The 19,241-nt window shown below is 45.3% G+C and overlaps 2 protein-coding genes across 3 annotated transcripts; one reads left to right on the forward strand and one right to left on the reverse strand.

The window, feature by feature from the left end:
- The first annotated feature begins 336 nt into the window (after positions 1–336).
- wdr74 (WD repeat domain 74) lies at positions 337–3,704 on the forward strand. The gene is made up of 2 exons (XM_030067950.1): positions 337–1,151; positions 2,297–3,704. Exons 1-2 carry the CDS (start codon positions 543–545, stop codon positions 2,849–2,851), a joined length of 1,164 nt encoding a protein of 387 aa, XP_029923810.1. The 5' UTR covers positions 337–542; the 3' UTR covers positions 2,852–3,704.
- A 1,777-nt stretch (positions 3,705–5,481) lies between these two features.
- Positions 5,482–19,230, reverse strand: LOC115370444 (arf-GAP with coiled-coil, ANK repeat and PH domain-containing protein 3). 2 transcript variants are annotated; one of them, XM_030067466.1, is made up of 22 exons: positions 18,831–19,230; positions 16,961–17,018; positions 16,199–16,318; positions 15,951–16,004; positions 14,850–14,908; positions 14,116–14,299; positions 13,810–13,854; positions 13,188–13,283; positions 13,009–13,083; positions 12,036–12,139; positions 11,566–11,617; positions 10,847–10,947; positions 9,863–9,971; positions 9,231–9,457; positions 8,966–9,035; positions 8,716–8,810; positions 8,538–8,617; positions 8,047–8,195; positions 7,561–7,670; positions 7,353–7,463; positions 7,137–7,198; positions 5,482–7,004 (listed from the first exon to the last, which is right to left on the reverse strand). In XM_030067466.1, the coding sequence occupies exons 1-22, from the start codon at positions 18,881–18,883 to the stop codon at positions 6,781–6,783; spliced, it is 2,238 nt and encodes a 745-aa protein (XP_029923326.1). In that variant the 5' UTR covers positions 18,884–19,230; the 3' UTR covers positions 5,482–6,780. The 2 variants fall into 2 exon arrangements, with proteins under 2 accessions (XP_029923326.1, XP_029923327.1); XM_030067467.1 differs by lacking the exon at positions 18,831–19,230 and adding an exon at positions 17,928–18,309.
- Between the last annotated feature and the right edge of the window lie 11 nt (positions 19,231–19,241).

The following is a 19,241-nucleotide window of genomic DNA, read 5'->3' on the forward strand; positions in this document are numbered from 1 at the left end:
GCTTCGTACTACTTTATAGACACTGCGCTACAGATGTTTGGGTGCTGCTCATTGAAATAAAAAAAAAGTCAGCGGCTGTGTCCGAAATCACTCCCTAATCACTATATAGTGCACTAATCACTATATAGTGCACTATATAGTGATTACGCCATTTTGTAGGGGTGTCCGAATGTCTAGTGATTATTTATGTTCACTATATAGTCCACTAGATGTATCCCACAATCCACCGCAAAATGTAGTGGACATCCGATGGTCACTAACCAGGCAATATATCCCGTCATGCATTGCGGAACGGCGCCGAACAACGGGCGAAGTAGTGTCCGAAACGGTCCACTATTGAGTCACTGTATAGTCACTACACTGAATTCCCTATATAGGGAGTAGGGAGTAGTGAGTGAGTGAGTGATTTCGGACACAGCCAGCGTTTCCTGCTACACTGTGACGTCTATAGCACGCGACGCTGTCCCGTAACAGACGCGTGTTTATCCATCGTGGTGAGTCCGGTGTGTTTTCTGGTGTGTTTTCTGGTGTGTGCTGGCGGCATGGCGGACAGGAGCCGGCTGTGCTCGGTGTGGCTGGGCTCGGAGACGGGCATCCTGAAGGGCGTCAGTCTGTCACGGAAACAGGCCTTCAACTTCTGCCAGGTGAGCAGCCTGAGCCGCGACCAGGAGGTGCGGGCCCTGTGCTGGGCGGACCCGGCGGAGAGCGAGCTGCTGGTCGGCTCGGTGAACGGCACCGTGAAGACCTTCAGCACCGAGAAGGGGCTCTTCACCGAGAGCCGCAGCTGCGGGGACCCCGCCGAGGACGGCGCCTTCACCGGGCTCGCGGTGGCGGACGGCGCGCTGGTTACGTGCGTGGAGAGCGGCAAGCTGCGCGTGTGGAAGGAGGAGAGCAGCGTGCACGTGTTGGAGGTGGACGCTGGGAAGAGCGTGTGGCGGATGCGGCAGAGCCCCGAGCACCGGCACAGGGTCGCCACCGGAGGGAAGGAGAACGGCCTCAGGATCTGGGACCTGCAGCGGCCGGAGCAGCCCGTGTTCGCGGCCAAGAATGTGCGGAATGACTTTCTGGACCTCCGCAGGCCGGAGTGGGTCCGGGACATGGCCTTCATCCCGGGATCCGACAAGGTGGTCACCTGCACGGGACACCACGAGGTCAGTGTGTGCGTCACACCTACAGCAGCACGGACACAGCGGAGCCCCTGTGGCCCGGCCCGGCCTGTCCGGAGAGCACGGCGTCAGGCCTCCTTAAGAAACAAGGCACTTTAAAATCTCCTCGCTGCTCAAGTGTCAGCACGGCTCACAAAACAACTTTACAGCATTTTGTGAATGTTTAGGATCTCGTCCTCAATTCGGCATATTTTAAATGGCACAATACAAGGTGACACACCACTAAAAAAATATTATTTGGCAAAGAATATGACTTTTAGCAGCGCGCATTCACTTAACCTTAAACTGAGATTCCCTCCATTGTTTGTTTTTGTGTACATTTGATACCAAAACACTGGATTCAGTTGTCATTTAAAAGTGTTTCATTAACTGCACATGAAACTGGCCTCCCTGTTCTTGACATTAGTAAACAAAGTGGTGTGCCCTCCTCTTTAAGCTGCACAACCTCTTTAATACACACGTACATTAGAGATCTTATTATTTTTTTACTGCATGTTCAGTCTCTTCTGAATGTTCTGAGTCCAGAACAGGTTGACAGAAACATTTTCCCGACTGTCCCAGACTGAGACCAGATGATGGACAGCATCTTCTCCTCTGTATGTCCAGTGGCTCAGTTCCTATGAGTAGCATTTCCTGTTAGCTTAGCATAAAGACTTGAAGTCTGTGGGAGTCATTAGCCTGCCTCTGTCACAGTGGAAAAATAAACATCCAGCAGCTCTGAAGCTGTCTGATTTACACAGTGGATCATGTAGATTTGAAATACATGTCTTGGAAAATATTTTTTTTTTTTTTAGAACTCGAGTGTTTTCAGGAGAAGTCAGATGGTGGCGCTGTAACCTCTGAACACATTTCTCCTTCCATCTGTCGCCATGATCCACACACCACTTTTTTTCATTCCAAGACGTTTATTTCAAATCCACGTGATCCGCTGTGTAGCAGGTTATTTTCAAGTTCAACATGCATTTAACTGCAGATGAATGACAGCGCCCCCTGGAGGCCATTGAGACTGTGAATCAGTTATACATTTTAAAAAAGAAACAAAAAGCTTCATTTTCCTCTCTCCTGCCTGGTTTTTATTCAGCTTGTGCCAGCCTGTCTCACCCTCTGTGTGTCTGTCTGTCCTCTGTCAGGTCCGTGTGTATGACCCGGCGTCCCCCCAGCGCCGTCCCGTCCTGGAGGCGCAGTACGGCGAGGTCCCGCTCACGGCGCTGGCCCTAGTGCCCGGCGGCACCAGCGTGGTGGTGGGCAACACGCATGGCCAGCTCGCCCTGCTGGACCTCAGGAAGGGCCTGGTGCGCGGCTGCCTGAAGGGGCTGTCAGGCGGCGTGAGGGCGCTGCAGTGCCACGCCTCCCGGCCCGTGGTGGCGTCCTGCGGCCTGGACCGCTTCCTGAGGATCCACAGCCTGGAGGACCGCACGCTGCTGCACAAAGTTTACCTGAAGTCCAGACTGAACTGCCTCCTGCTGGCCAGCCGCGACCTGGAGGAGGGAGAGGCGGCAGAGGAGGGGGAGAAGAAGGAGGTGAAGGAGGAGGAGGAGGAGGAGGACGAGGTTTGGGACGCCATGGAGCGAGTGGAGGAGCGTGGGGAGCCAAAGAGAAAACTCACAGGAGAGGAGGAGGAGGAGGAGGAGGAGGAAGGTGTGCGGAGGAAGAGTAAGAAGAAGAGAAAAAAGGGGCAGGACTGAGGAGGCGAGGATGTGACACAGGAAACGTCTGTGTTGGTGTCACAGAAACCTGAGAGGAGGAGCTCCCAGAGACTCTCCACAGAACCTGACTCTGCCGGGACCGAGACCCGGCCCAGGCCGAGGCCGAGACGCTCCTCCTGCTGAGCTGAACTCGGACGGCGTTCGTCTCCTCAGACTGAAACTCTCTGTGAAAATCTGCCACCACAGATTCTGTTTTCACCGGTTTGTCCAAAGTCCAAGAGGTTTTGTTCAGTCGAAAGACGTCATAACAGACATGGAAACTGTTTTCTCGTGGTTACATTTTTTTTTTTTTTTTTTTTTTTTGCTACTTCTAATTTTCTTATTCATTAATAAATAAAAAGTAGCATATGCAATACAGATAAAGAACGAGTTTTTGGACAGGTTTTATGCAGTGATAACAGAAAATGACAGTAATGAATTTGACATGAAAATCATATTTTTGTACAATATGGGAAAAATTTCATACCTCTGTTTATGCCAGATATCTGCATAGCAATACTATACATGATATGAATATGGATTCACACTTATTTGAAATCAGCATAATAAACCAATGGCATGTGGAAAATGCAGTTACTTTATAAAATATTGTGTTGATCAGACCAGACCAGTCAGTGTCTCAGGCTCACCACACTGTTGCCCTGTAAGATATTAATATCTCACATGTTCACATCTAGATAACAATATGATAACAGTATATTATTCAGCCCGAGTTAAAATGACTTTTTTGTTGTTGCTCTTTCTTATTTTTTATTAATAAAAAGTACATGCAGTATCAATCCAGAACCATTTTTTTAATGGTGTTAACAGAGAAAATGACAAAACAGTCGACCTCTACGTCTACCTGTTTTTTTTTTTCCGGGCTTGTTTCTGTCCACCAGAAGAAACCAGAAATTCTGACACGAGGAAAAGATTTTCACCTGATACTCATGTATTTTCTTTTTATATATACATCTTAAAGACTGCATGAAATGGACTTTCTTGATTTGATGTATTTTCATGTAGTTTGGGCGGGACATGGTGCAGGAGAGGATCATTCACAAGTTCAAACCAACAGGATCTCAGAATGAGAGAGAAACAGACTTTTATTTTGAAAGGACAGGTGGCTGAGGATGTTTAAAGGTTTGTGAAGATTTTATTGGCTGAATTTTTCATTTCCAGCCACAGGAGCAGGATGATGATGTCACTGTTTAAGACGCTCTGTCTGACAGGAAGGTGAGGTCATGTGAGGTCACCTCATGGGAACTTTAATGCAGCGTTTCCCTCGTGCCTTGAACACCTGAAAACACACTGCCTTCAAACAACTAGATGTTAAAAATCTAAAATAAAACACTGCACCAAGATCCCTCGTCACGGCTCTCAGCATCAATTCTGTCTCTCTCTCTCTCTCCAGTTTGACTTCTGGAATTATCACCTTGAAAAGTTTGAACATGATGTTGAAGGCCTGCATGATTTCACCACAAACCTAAAAAAAAAACTCCTCCAATCAAACTGTTGTGTATAAAAGTTGACTATTTTACATGAACAAGAACGAGTCGGCAGCAAAGACCTCAGTTTGAAGGTTAAATAAAAACATCGTAGTTCCTCTCAGGGCTGCCCGATGTTTACCTCAGTGTTTATGCCAAATATCTGGGTAGTGATGTGATACACAACATGACTGTGGATTCACACTTATTTTAAATTGTGCAGCAGCAGTGAAAACTAAGCATTCTTATGGAAAAAAAACAAAACAAAACAGCCTATTGATACCAAAATACAAAATACTGTATTGATCAGAGCAGACTGATCCGTGTCTCTGTGCTTCTCTTACAGCTCATGAAGTCGACAGGTAACTCACACAGAGTCCATAAATATATTAGATGTGTGTCACCAAGAGTTCAGCGGAGCGTCAATACGCTGTAAAAGACATTTGTGCATGTTTGTGGTGTGGTGTTATGGATCCCACCAGAGTTCTGGGCAAAATGGGCCCACTGATTGGTTGTAAAATTTATTAGCCTGTTGCCCATTCACTGAAACTGTCTTGACTTGAATCCTCATCCCAACCTAACCACCATCTTCTCCTCAGCATCTGGACTCTGAAGAGACGTTGCTGTGACTTGGGCCGATGCAGAAGAAAACAATCTGATGATTCTGGGCTAAAATCAGCAGGATCTCCTTGTTCCTGAATCCCATGTCAAAGTAGAATCTGATGAGGTGATCAGCTGCAGGCCTGAGACACGGCCAGCAGCAGCAGAGTCGAGACCAAAAAGGGAAAGAAAAGCTATTTTTCAGAATTTTTTTTTCTTGTAAATTTGTGGCGTTATAATCTCAGAAATTTGGACTTTTTTCCTCATTGATTTACGACTTTAATCTTGGAAATTCAAAGTTTTTTCTCAGTTAATTTCTGAAATCATGTCTTTGTGGGAGATGATGGAGTGAATGGGTCAGTGTTGTAGTGGGCAATCATCCTCCAGTGACTTTTCCCTTTTAAAACAGATTACACTCCATTTCCACGCAATTAGAAACCATATCTGAGTTTTTTTGCCAGTGGGATTTGCAGAAGCTTGCAGACAGCGCCCCCCGCTGGCCACCAGCTGAGCAGCAACCAAGAGAAACGACACTCTTGAGGATGAAATTGGATTAAGACATTTTATTGAGCAGTAAGCATTGCATATTTACCAGTCTGCAGGATTAAAAGAATTAAAAGAGGGAAACTCCGCCTAAAGCAGAAATCACACACATCAGAGAGAGCAGCTGGCAGATGGGAGCGGTGCCACTGCAGAGGAGGACGTTTCAGTTTTCATCCTCTGATAACTATTTAAAAAATAATAATAAAATAGAGGAGAGTTTCAGCAGATTTCCACGGTCATGAAACTCACTTAAAATATAAACGACCATGAAAAACGTTCACTTCATGTGTGGAAAAAACAGTGACGTGAATTCTGTCTTAGGTCTGATTTTCCCTTTTTGTGTTGGTCCAGGCCAATAACATAAAATAAAATACAAATAATAAACTAATAATAATAAAAATGTTTCAGACTCACAGTGGATTTCCCCTGACACAGTTATTTCAATAGTAATAATACGTAAATCTGTTTTATAGTAACAGGGCCAAATATTTGGTCATTCAGACGGTAACAGTGAGCTGCTCTGTGCGGCGAGCGGAGCCCGGAGCTGCACTCAAACTGGGCGAACTGGAAAAACACCAGATCACCAGTTCAGTGGAAGCTCAACTCATGTGCCGCTCTACTACTACTACTTCTTTTTTTTCTTTTTTTTTTTTCTTTTTTTTAGAGTAAACAGACGTTATCTTCCTCTTGAAAAGCTCGAGCAGGAGGACAAGCAGTTTGATCTGCTGTGTTTCAGTCGACTCGTCAGAGGAGCTCAGAGCTTTTCTCGGGGAGAAAGTCGAGTTACAGTGTTGGGATGTTTGGTGTGGAGGACGCAGACACTCTGCTTTACTTCCTGTAAGGTTACATGGTTACCATGACAACAAACTGCACTATGTGTTATCTCTGAGTGTTTAATTACAAACGGTTCAGTATCTGTTACGTAGCTGTCGCAGAGCTGTCAATCAGCTGTCGCTAGGAGCTTAGGGTCAGTGTTCCCATAAACTGCTGCCATGGCAACTCAGTCATGTTTCAGAGGGGTTATACCAAACTGTTGCCATGGCAACTCAGTCATATTTGAGAGGGGTTTTATCAAACTGTTACTATGACAACGCAGTCAAGTTCCACAGGGGTTTAAAAAAAAAAAAAACAGTTACTATAGAAACTCATTCGTATTCTATAGTTTAAAAAAAAAAAAAAAAAGGTTACCATGGCAACTCTGTCAGGTTCTAGAGCGGTTTTCAACCAAGGGTTACCATGGCAACTAGAGGGGTTCAAGTGGACATCTAGAGTTTAATGACTTTATTGATCTTCCTGCTGCTATTCTGTCGTCTTTTCATCGTCATGTTGGCTGTTCACCAGCTCCCCACCTCCTCCTCCTCCTCCTCCTCCTCCTCCTCCTCCTCCTCCTCCTCCTCTTCCTCCCCTTCCCTCCCCCTCCTCTCCTCCTCCTCGGCTGAACTGCCGGCGGGTCAGCTTCTCCGGGTCGTGGGATGCCATGTCACTGAAGTCCCGGAAGATGTCCTGAAATGTCTCGTCGTCTCCTGTAACCACAGAGGATCGATAACGAGCTGCTGCTGTCACACGTCACAGCTGTGTGTGTGTTTGTGTGTGTGTGTGTGTTCATACTGCCTGTGTTTCAGCTGTGACGTCGGCTTGAGAGCCGACACACTCACCCATGGATCCAAAGAATCCCTCGGAGTCTCTCATCTCCTCGTTCATCCGGGCCATGCGGAGCCTGGCGTCCCGTCACAGCGCACACGGCAGAGCCACGGGACACATCACACAGCACGTTATACTTCATTACACTCACTTTCCCAAGTATTACAACAGACTTAAATCCCTTTACATCCCCCTTTGATTTAATTTTTTTTTTTTTTGTGACGACTCACAGGGTGACGATGTCGGCGTGGGCGGTCTCCACGGCGATGGCCAGCGGGTCCTGTCCTGTCTCGTCCACAGCGTACTGATTGGCTCCTCTTTTCAGGAGCAGACACACCTGTCTGCAACAGCCAGGGACATTTAATTAACCCTTTTTCACAGCAGGTTATAGGAAGAGAAGCTGTGTGTGTGTGTGTGTGTGTGTGTGTGTGTGTGTACCCGGTGTGTCCGGCAGTGGCGGCGGCGTGCAGCGCTCCTCGTCCCCTCAGGTCTCGGTGGTTGACGTTGGCTCCGTTCTGCAGCAGGAACTCGCAGGCCGGCAGCGACCCCTACAGGCAGCAGGCAGAATCACACCGACTGAGCTAACAACCACGTCCGCCGGTTTCTGATCACACTGACACACCGAGCCGGTTGCCAGGCAACTCAACAAATTAACAAATCAACTAGTTAATCAATCAACCAGTGAAGGTTCCTCTTCTCTGTTCATATCTTTATCAGTAGTTTTTTTTGTTTGTTTGTTTGTTTGTGGCTGCTGGTCAGACTGACTGGACATTTGAGGACATCACTTTGGACTCTGATCACGTCCCATCAGACTTGGGCCTTATTTTTTCACACTTTATTCACTAACGGGTTAATCTGACTAATCCAAGACAGATTAACTGATTAACTTGCAGCCCTGACAGCGAGCCCTCATCTCCTCCTCACCCCGACGGCGGCTCCTATCAGCGCCGTCCGTCCCTCCTCCTCGGCGACGCTGCCGCTGACCTCGGCGCCCTGTGCCAATGCCGCCGCCATGGCAACCAGGTCGCCTAGCAACGCCGCCTGGTACAGGCTCTGCGTGGCGTTCCCTCGCTCTGCAACAGCAGCAGGGACACAACGAGAGGGTTCAAGTACGTTCACAAAGAGATCACAGCTCATTAATCTGCATGATGTCACCTAATGTTTACAATCTCTAGCATTAAAGATAAGCACACACACACACACACACACACACACATTAGTGCTGAGAAAAGCGTGTAGTTTTAGTTTTCAGAGAACTAAATCAACACATTTAAAACTTTATTTAATAATTTGCTGGACAAGGGATGACATCACCGCAGTTTCATTTCATTTTAGATTTTGTTTTTGTTTTTGTTTTTTTTGTTTTTTTTTTGCAGCAGACATGGTAAAAGCAGCCACGGCTCGCTGTGACTTACGAGCTCTGTCAGAGCCGCTGCCGTCCTGCACAAATCTTTTCTCCACGTATTTCTCTTTGATCCACGCCTCTTTCTCCGGACTGAAACGCGAACAGACCAGAACAGAACAGAACAGAACAGAAAATTACACAATCATTTTTCCAGACTGTGTGAAATGAACGTGTGGCAGTTACGTTACCGCGGGCTGTCGGGACTCGGTTTGACTCCTCCTTCCTCTGAACACCGAGCCTCGTAGATCCGGTTGATGGCGTCGTTTCCCAGAATGCACAGCAGCTAAAGAGCACACAACTGAGTGACTTGGTAACATGGAGATTTTACTTGCACTGTCAGATTAATATTTATTAACATTTCTGGGTGTTCATTCGTTTTTTGAGTATTACTGAGTGTGTGTGAGTATTTGGTGTGTGTTTGCTTCCTGCTGTGTGTACCTTCAGCTGCTCGGCCTCCCAGGAGTCCAGAGTCAGAGACCTGACTTTGGACACGTGGACTCCCAGACTTCTGCAAGCACAGTGTTACCATGTCAGAAAACACACACACACACACACACACACACACACACACACACACATTGCAGCTGCATGGCTACAACAGCATTTTAAAAAATTCTACAATTTTTTTGGATAATTTCTAGCTAAGTAACTAAATGTGTGTGTATGTGTGTGTGTGTGTGTGTGTGTGTGTGTGTGTGTGTACCTGTGGATCCCAGAGCACTCGATACACATGGTGATGCCCAGGTTGACCGAGGCCCAGCGCGGCTCCTCCTCCCCGCAGTCACAGCAGTGCAGGTTCCCAGGGCCACTGAGGGCCACCGCCAGGGCGGGGGGGCGGGGAGGGGCAGGGCCAGGGCCAGGGCCAGAGCCAGGGCCTGGGCCGGGCGGGACGTCCCCCCCGCTACTCAGGGCGGGAGGGGGCTCCTTGGGCTGCAAACACACACACACACACACACACACACGCACACACACACACACACACGCACAAGGTGTTTGAGATCAACTTGTTACATTTAAGGCTGCAGCTAATGCTTATACTGCACAGAGGAGGAGGAATACAACACAATACACTATGACATAATATCACATCACATATTATATAATTTCAATTTCATTGTACAATGCACTGTAATATAAGATACTATAATATATTACATTCAATTCAATTCAGTTTTGTTTGTATTCATTAGCATATTACTACTACTATTTCTAATTTGGCCATTTTAGCTCTAGTTCATTCCAGTTCATATGAGGGCACGCACCTGAGCCTGAGCCAAGTGTGTGTGTGAGTGTGTGAGTGTGTGTGTGTGTGTGTGTGTGTGTGATGAGGCTGACCTGTGTGTGTTGTGTGTCTCTGTCTCTGTAGGCCAGGTCGATGCTGCCCTGCAGCGCGCTGAGCCACGCCTGACGCAACTCCTCTGAGTCCGCCTGCAGAGCACAGCACCTGACACACACACACACACACACGCACACACACACACCAAAAACTTCATTAACTTTGCTACAACGAAAGATTCTGTAGATTTCATGAAGACATTTAAGATTTTTTTTAACCTTTTTTTCCTCCTGGAGCTGAACTGCAAATTAATTTTTAAACCAAAATGAAGAAAAAATAAAAATCTGCAGGAGGAGAGCCGACTGTTAACACTGATCCGGGTTCAGCGGGTCACCTTCAAACATGGAAATGTGAGTGACTGTAACCCAAAACCAAACACGAGTCTGACTCAACTCAACAGCTTTAAAAAAAAAAAAAACAACAAAAAAACCAGTTACTATAGAAACATCTTCTTCATTCATCTGCTTTCTGTAAAAACACGGAAAGGCAACGAGCAGCTTAACAAGAAGAATGTGCAAGAAATTAGTAAAAAGATTATTAAAAAGATGATGCAGCAACCGTGTACATTTTCCAGCGGTTTGGAAAATGAATGAATGAATAAATGAATGAAAAGCAAAAAGATCCAAGAAAATCCTGATTTCCTGATTTTACTTGAGTTTCAATTTTCTTTGAACAACTTTTATTGTCTTTCTTTGGTTTTTATACTCCAATTTTTTCAAAGCGTGACTTGTTTAATTCATGACTATTGTTGTTCTTGTTTATTTTATTTGATATTATTTGATTTTACTTGATATTTTGCTGCCTTTGTGAACATGGATTCTGACATGCTCAGGAAATAAAGATTATTAGTAGCAGTAGCAGTAACATTTAGTAGTAGTAGTCGTGTCTTCCTTCTGAATTACTTTTATTAAATTATTTAGATTAAATGATCAGTCTCTCAGGGTTTTAAGGGTTAACGGGCGGCATCCCGACAGTTTCCTCACTTCTGGACGGAGAGCAGCTCCAAGCAGAACCGCCGGTCGATGTTCTCCACAGATTTGACGGCACACAGTCTGAGATCCTCGAACAGAACCATCTGCTCCTCCTTCAACACACACACACACACACACACACACACACACACACACACACACACACACACACGGTATTTACAGCTAAAAAGTCACCTATTCCCCATTCAGTGACTCTAAAGGTCAAAGGTCAATATTCCTTTGGAAATCAGTTTACAACTGATGTTGTATTTGTGCAAATCTTCATCACAGGCCTTTTCTCAGGATTAGCTGAACCCTGGATTTTCATTTTTAAAGTGCCGCTGCAGTCGTTTATTAAGCCTCTAAGAATAATCTGTTCATCAATATTACAGATTTAAACTGAGTTTTTTTCTCATAAAAAAACATCTCTTGGTGCCTTAAATGAACTCTATATCTTCCCCTCATTAAAAATGCACAGATCTATGAATATGCAAATGCCCCGGCAGCTGATGGCTGATTGGCTGTCCAAATCCATCTGATCACATTGTTTATGAAATCCCATGCTCGGTAATTATCTTCATATCTTCAATAGTGACATCATCATCCTGCACTAGTGGGTGTACTTTAAAATTTCAAACAATAAAACCTGCACAAATTTGTAAACATCCTGTCTTCCAGCTGTCCCTTCAAAATAAAAGGTGTTGGTTTGCCGGTGTGTGAGTGGCTCTCACCTTGTGGGACTTTGTGTAGAGCAGCTGGTTGTCTTTGATGGAGAACCAGCACCTGAAACGACACAGGAGAGGCTCTGAGCTGCACCTTTTCTCTCAAGTTCACAAAAATAATTAGAAAAAAGGAGATTTGACAATCGACTTGTCTTTTTAGTCGTTTATTACATAAAAAACATCAAGCATTTGCTGGTGACAGCTTCACAAATGCTGAGAATTACTTGCTTTTCTCAGTTTCATAAAATGCGAAAACGCGTCACACATCAGATCAGAGGCAGAGAGGCGGCCGGTGTGGTTTCCCTTCCCCTGCCGGCCAGACCGCGGGAGTCTGACCGCATCATTTTGGGCTCTGGGGTCTTGTGCGACGTGTTTTCATCAGCTTTAACATTTTACAGCTCAAATGATAAACTGATTCATCAAACAAATAACCGACACGTGGACTGACAGTGAGCTTGCAGCTGAAAAGCCGTTCTTACCTCTTCCAGGTTTTGCTTTTCCTCCTGGAGCGTTTGAACAGGTAACCCTGGATGATGTCGTCGTTTCCGGGACACAGGCTGATGACGGGCTCGCCTGACGCGTCCTGATTTTACACGAGAGGTGATGACAAATCGAAGGTGATGTGAGAAAGGACAATGCTGACAGATATTTAAAAAAAAAAAAAAACAGAACGCACCAAGAAAATGCAGCAACACGAACAGAGAGCCTGAACACCTGGTCCTGTCGCTGCAGTTCAGGGTTACCCTTTGAAACCGACAGCAGACATCTTGTCCAATTAAATGCCTCCAATTAAAGGCTTGTGAAAGGTTCAACAAACATTTAACCCTTTGAAACCTGAGCAAAAAGGCTTGATTTCTTTCAAAAAGATGGGAAAAAGTCAGCGAGCAACTTAGCAAAAAATTGGTAAAAGGTTACAAGAAAAAAAGAAGGAAAGAAAGAAAGAAAGAAAGACCCGAAAATGGAGAAGTTGGCTTCAGTCAGAGGAGATCGACTATTTCTGACACAAATAAATTAAAAAACAGACAAAAGAAATTAGACAAAATATTCATCTGGAAATTAAAACGCTGTACATTCATATTTAAGACTATTTAAAGGCCTGAGGTTTATCAAATTGAACTGAAGACATTTTAAAGGCATTTAAAGGCCCTGCAGGCACTCAGGGCACCGAGCACAGATCCAGACCAAATCATGCAGACCGCTTCAGAGTCCTGCGGCAGAAACAGAACCTCGCTATGAATTTTTCTGAAAAATCAGACAAAATACTAAACTCGCCTGCGCAAATGTGCTTTAACAAATATTAGCATTTGGACTAAATTCTCAATTTTGCCAAAAAATATAGTCGTTATGCTTGCTTGAGGTGGTTTTCGTTCAAAAGTTTGAAGTTCGGAATGTGCTCAAAATATGCAAAACATTTTTGCGGGAAAGCGGCGGCCCTGAGGAGACGGCACTTACTCTCTGCTGGACCAGGAGGTGAGAGTTTTCCAGATCTTTCCTTTTAGCTGCACAGTCTGCAGACAGCTGGGCCAACTGAGACACAAGACAGAAAACAAGAAGAGCAAATCCAGTTAGGCTATCCAGCTGATGATGATGATGATGATGATGATGGTGGTGCTGCTCCTGTGTGTCCTGACCTGAGCTGCCATGCTCTTCATGGTGGGCTCCAGGTCTCTGAGCAGGTCGAAGCCTTGGTGGAAGAAGGTGTACTGAGCGTGGAAGTAGGAGAACACCTGACGGAACACACACACACACACACACACAAATACTGAGAAACACACACACACAATCTCAGATGTTTATGTGACTGCATTTTGTGAAACAGGAAATAAAAGTCGGTGTAACCACTGGAACTTCCAGTGAGAAATAATTCACCATGAAAATTTTGTCAGTAAGACTTGAAGTCTCTGGGAGTGGTTAGCCCGGCTCTAAACCTCCTAAACCTCATGTGGATCTGACATACACCCCTCGGAAAATATTTTTTTAAAAAACTGGGTTGGTGTGAGGAGAAGTGAGATGGTGGCGCTGTAGCCTCTGAACACATCTCTCCCTCCGTCTGTCTCAGTGATCCTCACACCGCTGAAGCTGGAGGAAGATCCTCCGCTAACTCACTTCTCCTCAAACCTCAAAGCGCTTGGCCGTTTCTCTGATTCCCAGACGTGTTTCACATCCACATGATCCACTGAGGGAATCTGGCAGCTCCAGAGTGACGGCCCAGGTTTATTTCAAGCGTACGCTCTTGACAACAGTCCAACTCACAGAGTTTAAGATGTCGACCTTCTGCTGAGTCTTGAAGGTGTTCAGCTGGAAGGACAAATGGAAAACAAAACTTTTACCTTCAAAAGAATTTTTGTGGATTTCATATTGCTATCCCAAATCTCTGAATGAAACAAGCATTATTTTTGCAAATAAAATCATATAAAGAGAGCGCTGGAAATGGTGGTGTTCTTTCTCCCTGATGTGCAAAACAAACAGAATCATGACCAAAACCAAGCAAACCATTTGTTGAACTGTTACATCCATACTAATGAGGTCAGAGGTCAGAGGTCAGGGGTCAGGGGTCACCTGCAGGCAGTAGTCCAGGGCGAAGTGCTGGTAGCACTTGCGTGTTGCGAGCAGCAGGTGGCTCGCTCGCTCGGCGTCGGTGGCTTTGTGTCGGGAGATCTGAGCGTTCTTCTGCGCCGCCGTCTCGAGGTCGTCTCCGATCCGCACAAACTCCCGCCGCGTCTCCGCCAGCTGGGGCAGAAACCTCACACACACACACACACACACAAACACACCTTCAGCACCATCATTAGTCGTCATGACAACAGCGTTCTAAGCTGTTCCTGTCAGCCTTTGATCTCATTAATATTGAAATCAACGGGACAGGCTCCGATCAATAATCAATACTGACCCCCAAAACAATCAACACAAGTGGATCCCTGTAAAGCACTAAACCTGCTTTACATTACATTGTGTGTGTGTGTGTGTGTGTGTGTGTGTGTGTGTACTAGGTATTGCTAATGTTGTGGGGACATAAATCTGTTTACACAGTCACGTTGTGGGGACTCGCCTCCCTTATGGGGACAAAAAGCAAGTCCCCATAAGTGAAAATCATTAATTTTAGGGTGAAGACTTGATTTAAAGCTAAAATAACTTTAGGTTAGGTTAGGGTTAGGGTTAGGCAGGTAGTGGTTAGGGTTAAGGTTAGGATAAATCTCCAGGAAATGAATGTAAGTCAATGTAATGTCCTCTGAAGTGATGGAAACACGACTGTGTGTGTGTGTGTGTGTGTGTGTGTGTGTGTGAGAACATACTGTGTGAACAGGTTGGTCAGCTGCTGGCTGATGGCTCTCTGAGTCTGATCAAACAGCATCTGAGGAAGAGGAGCAGAGAGATGAAGAAACTGTTGTGTGTTTTATTTTTGGTTTTTAAATTTGTAATGTGGATTAGCTGCACATTACGTCACTGATGTGATAATCCCATATTCTGACCCCAGGTCAGTGAGGTCATCCTCACGACAGCTCCTCTCAGCCCCCCCGATCAAAGGTGGCTCTGGAACAGCCTCCCATCCCAGATTAAGTCTCATACCAGATTTCCTATCTCAGATTACATCCCGTCCCAGATTAACCTATGTCCCAGATTAAATCCTGTTCCAGACTATGTCCTATTGCAGATTAAGTCAGGTCCTAGATTACATACCATCCCAGATTAAGTCCCGTCCCAGATCAAATCCTGACCCAGATTACTTTTTGCTCCAGATTAAATCCTGTCCCAGATTACGTCCTGTTCCAGATTAAGTCAGGTCCCATATTATGTACCATCCCAGATTAAATCCTGCCCAAGATTGCGTCCTGTCCCATATTAAATGCTGTCCCAGATTAAATCCTGTCCTAGGTTACATCCCATCCAGGATTAAATCCTGTTCCAGATTAAATCCAATCCCAGACTAAATAATTTCCCGTCCCACATTAATCATGTCCCAGATTAAGTCCTGTCCCAGGTTACATCCTGCCCCAGATTACGCCCTGAGCCAGATTGCAGTTTTTCTGGTTTTATTAAATTGCTCTTAACTTTGAGATTTCTTCTAATACCTGATTTTGTTTTTACTATAAACTGCAGTAGAAGTAGAAGTACTGTTCCTCTGCTGGTATTTGACTGCAGAAGTAGAAGTTGTGCAGTAAAAATCTACTGCAGTAAAAGTACAAAGCGTCTGTTCCTCTCTCCCGACTGAGCTTTTATTGTGAAAGGTTCGACAGTCTGTCACTGATCATCTGGAAAAGTCAAATGACAAACTTTAAAAAATACAGAGAGAAGTTCAGGTACAGAAAACAGCTGCTCAGGTACAGGAAGGTGAGTGACTGTGTGTGTGTGTGTGTGTGTGTGTGTGTGTGTGTGTGTGTATGCGCAGCACTCACCGTGTGGAAGTTGATCATCTCCTTCAGGCCCTGGTTGAACTGGTTCAGACAGTTCTGAGCCAGAGGAAACAGGAAGTCAGAAATGTTCAAATCTCATGTCAAGTCAAGATAAACGAAGAAGAAACGAGTTCCAGCAGGAACCGGTTTGAACCGGAACAGCAGTGAGTCATTCTTATCATTATAATCATTATAATCATTATTATCATTATCAATATTTTTGTTGAAGAACAGTATCTTCAGCTCCATACCATCATGGCGCCGTCCTTCCTGTGGTACATGGAGAACTCAGCCAGGCCGGCCAGGAACAGCTGATTGGCTGAGTTGTACGCTTGCCCCGCCTCCACCATCTTACTGCACAGCTTCATCACCTGATTGGCCAGGGGTGCAGATTATTGACAGACCAATCAGCTCTCTCTCTTCACATCAACACCATCATATTAGTTGTATTAGTAGTAGCAGAAGTCGCAGCGATAGTGATAAAGAAATACTCAGTAACAGGACTTGTACTAGCAGAGCAGCGGTAGTATTTGTGGTAGTAGTTGCAGTAGTAGCTGCAGTAGTAGTTGCAGTAATACTTGCAGTAGTAGCTGCAGTAGTAGCTGCAGTCGTAGCTACAGTAGTACTTGCAATAGTAGCTGCAGTAGTACTTGCAGTAGTAGTTGCAGTCGTAGCTGCAGTAGTGGCTGCAGTAGTAGCAGCAGTAGTAGTTGCAGTAGTACTTGCAGTAGTAGCAGCAGAAATAGCTGCAGTTGTAGCAGCAGTGGTACTTGCAGTAGTACTTGCAGTAGTAGTAGCAGTAGTAGCAGCAGAAGTAGCTGCAGTAGTAGTTGCAGTATTAGCTGCAGTAGTGGCTACAGTAGTAGTTGCAGTAGTAGCAGCAGTAGTAGCTGCAGTAGTACTTGCAGTAGTAGCAGCAGAAGTAGCTGCAGTATTTGCTGCAGTAGTAGCAGCAGTAGTAGCTGCAGTAGTGCTTGCAGTAGTAGTTGCAGTAGTAGTTGCAGTACTTGTACCTTTTCCACCTGCGTCTCCAGCAGAGTGACGTCGGTCTCAAACTGCTCCAGACTCAGTCTGCATGAAGAAACACACACACACACACACACACACACACACACACACACACACACACCATCCTGTGAGCTCAGCATCGCAGGTTCGAGTCCCGGCAGCCCACCCAGTGCCACTGAGCAAGGCACTGAGCGCAGGTCACGGCTCACTGCCTTGCTCTGCAGCGCCGGGTCAGAGCACGGCTGGGCCCCAAACCACACGTCAGCTCCACATTGACACCACAACAGTGTCTGTTTACACTCAGAGCTTGATCTGATCAATAACCAGCAGTCAGAAGTCAATCATAACCACAGCAGGCCCGTGTTGGAACAGCTGGAACGTTCGGCAGCTGAGAAAAAGCCTCTACAATCAGACAGAGATGCACCGACTGTAATTTTTTTGGCCAATTCCGATATCTAATTTTTTCCAAGCCTAATTTGTCGATTCCAATTTTTTGTTTTCTTTTTAAAGGAAATAATATAATTCAGTGTACAAATGTTTTAAAACTTGTCTTTAATGAGAAATATTACAAGGTACCTTTTCTCAGTTATGCAATAATTCTAATTCTAAGCAGAGCCGGGTCTACGCAGGGGCAAGAGGGGGCCTGGCCCCCTCAAATAAATGTTGTGCCCCCTCAAACTAAATCCCCCAAAATATATTCAGTTAGACATGGTAAAAGGTGCTGGAGCACAATGCCCCCTCAACATTTGTGGCTGCCCCCTCATACATGTCTGGCTAGACCCGGCCCTGATTCTAAGTATAATAATTTAAGATTTGCTTTGTGCTGCTTCAGGTGTTTGATTAGGTTTGTTGTTCTAAATGATTTTGAAGTCGATCCTCACTTGCACGTGCACACACTGAAAATTAAGTTTGTCATCTTCTCCGCTGACGGTAATATCGCTCCACACCGCCAATGTGTTGTGGGACTGATACCTGAATCCTGTAGTGTGGTGCTGCGTTCAGGTGAAATCCGACAGACGGTAGACGGAAACCCCGATGTACAGTGAAGCTCTGTGGAGGCCGGCAGCGAACAGCCACAAAGACACGACTTCACCATAGCAACATATCCACGCACGTGTTTTGTTTCGCCATCCCGCTGCTCTGTGAGACTCCCGTGGCACCGTCTGCCGGATTCCACGTGAACGCAGCGTAAATGTTACCGACCGACCGATTGGTGCACCTCTAAAGGACAAGTCAACACTTGTGTCATATCGCGATACGACAATATGCAAAAATCGGTAAATTTGATTTTGGCTTGATTTCTGGAAAAGCTGGAGAAACGACCAGAACATGAGCAGAAACCAGAGAAAACTGAACGATTAGGAAGTTACCAAAACGCCAACGGTCAGAAAAGTGCATTTACATTTATTATAATTATGTTGCAAGTTTGTTTTTTTTGGTGAATTTTCATGTCATTTACTTGTTTTTTTTTTGTTTGTTTGTTTTGTCTTGGTTTGTGTTTTGTTTTTAATTTTTGGCACTTTTTTCGTTGCTTAATTTCAGGTCAAAGTTATTATAAAATTATAATAAAAAAGAAAAAACTGGGGAAAATGTCTAGTTTTCATGTCATTTTCTTGTTTATTGATTTTATTTTATTTTCATGATTTTTTTGGTTGCTTAATCTGAGGACATTTCCTTTTTTGTTGTTTTCTTTTTTCCTTTTTACAAATTTGGGGTTATTTCTTGTGAAGTCACTCACTGCCTTTTCCCATTTTTTTTTTTTTTTTTATGTAATTTGATTCTTTATTGATCCCAGAGAAAACTGAATGCTCAGTTTGCTGAAGGGTCAGACACTGCTGCAGTGTGTGTGTGTGTGTGTGTGTGTGTGTCTCCTACCTGAACACAGGTGAGTCTTTGATGCACTCCTCAAAGTCCAGATAGGACTCCATATCAGCACGAACTCAGGCGATATTGATCCAACGGTGACGTCACTGTGACAACTTAATGATCCATACCGACAGATATCGATCTATTGATCAGATGTCGAGAGCGTGAACCACAGGTGACATCATCGCCCCGCAGCGTCCGCATAACGGGAAACCGATCGGTGAGTTGCTCGCGTGCCTGATCGATGCCCTCGCCGCCGCGGACTAATCAATCAAGAATCGCGCACGCGCATGAGCCCGTCGTGCGTGTTCATGTCAATCCGCTGAAACCGGGATTAAAGCCGCGGGCTGTGTTTTACTGTAACAGCTGTGTGTGAGTGTGTATGTGTGTGAGTGTGTGTGTGTATGAGTGTGTGTGTGT

This window comes from Myripristis murdjan, chromosome 13 (assembly GCF_902150065.1).
Source record: "Myripristis murdjan chromosome 13, fMyrMur1.1, whole genome shotgun sequence".
In the NCBI taxonomy this organism is placed as follows: Eukaryota; Metazoa; Chordata; class Actinopteri; order Holocentriformes; family Holocentridae; genus Myripristis; species Myripristis murdjan.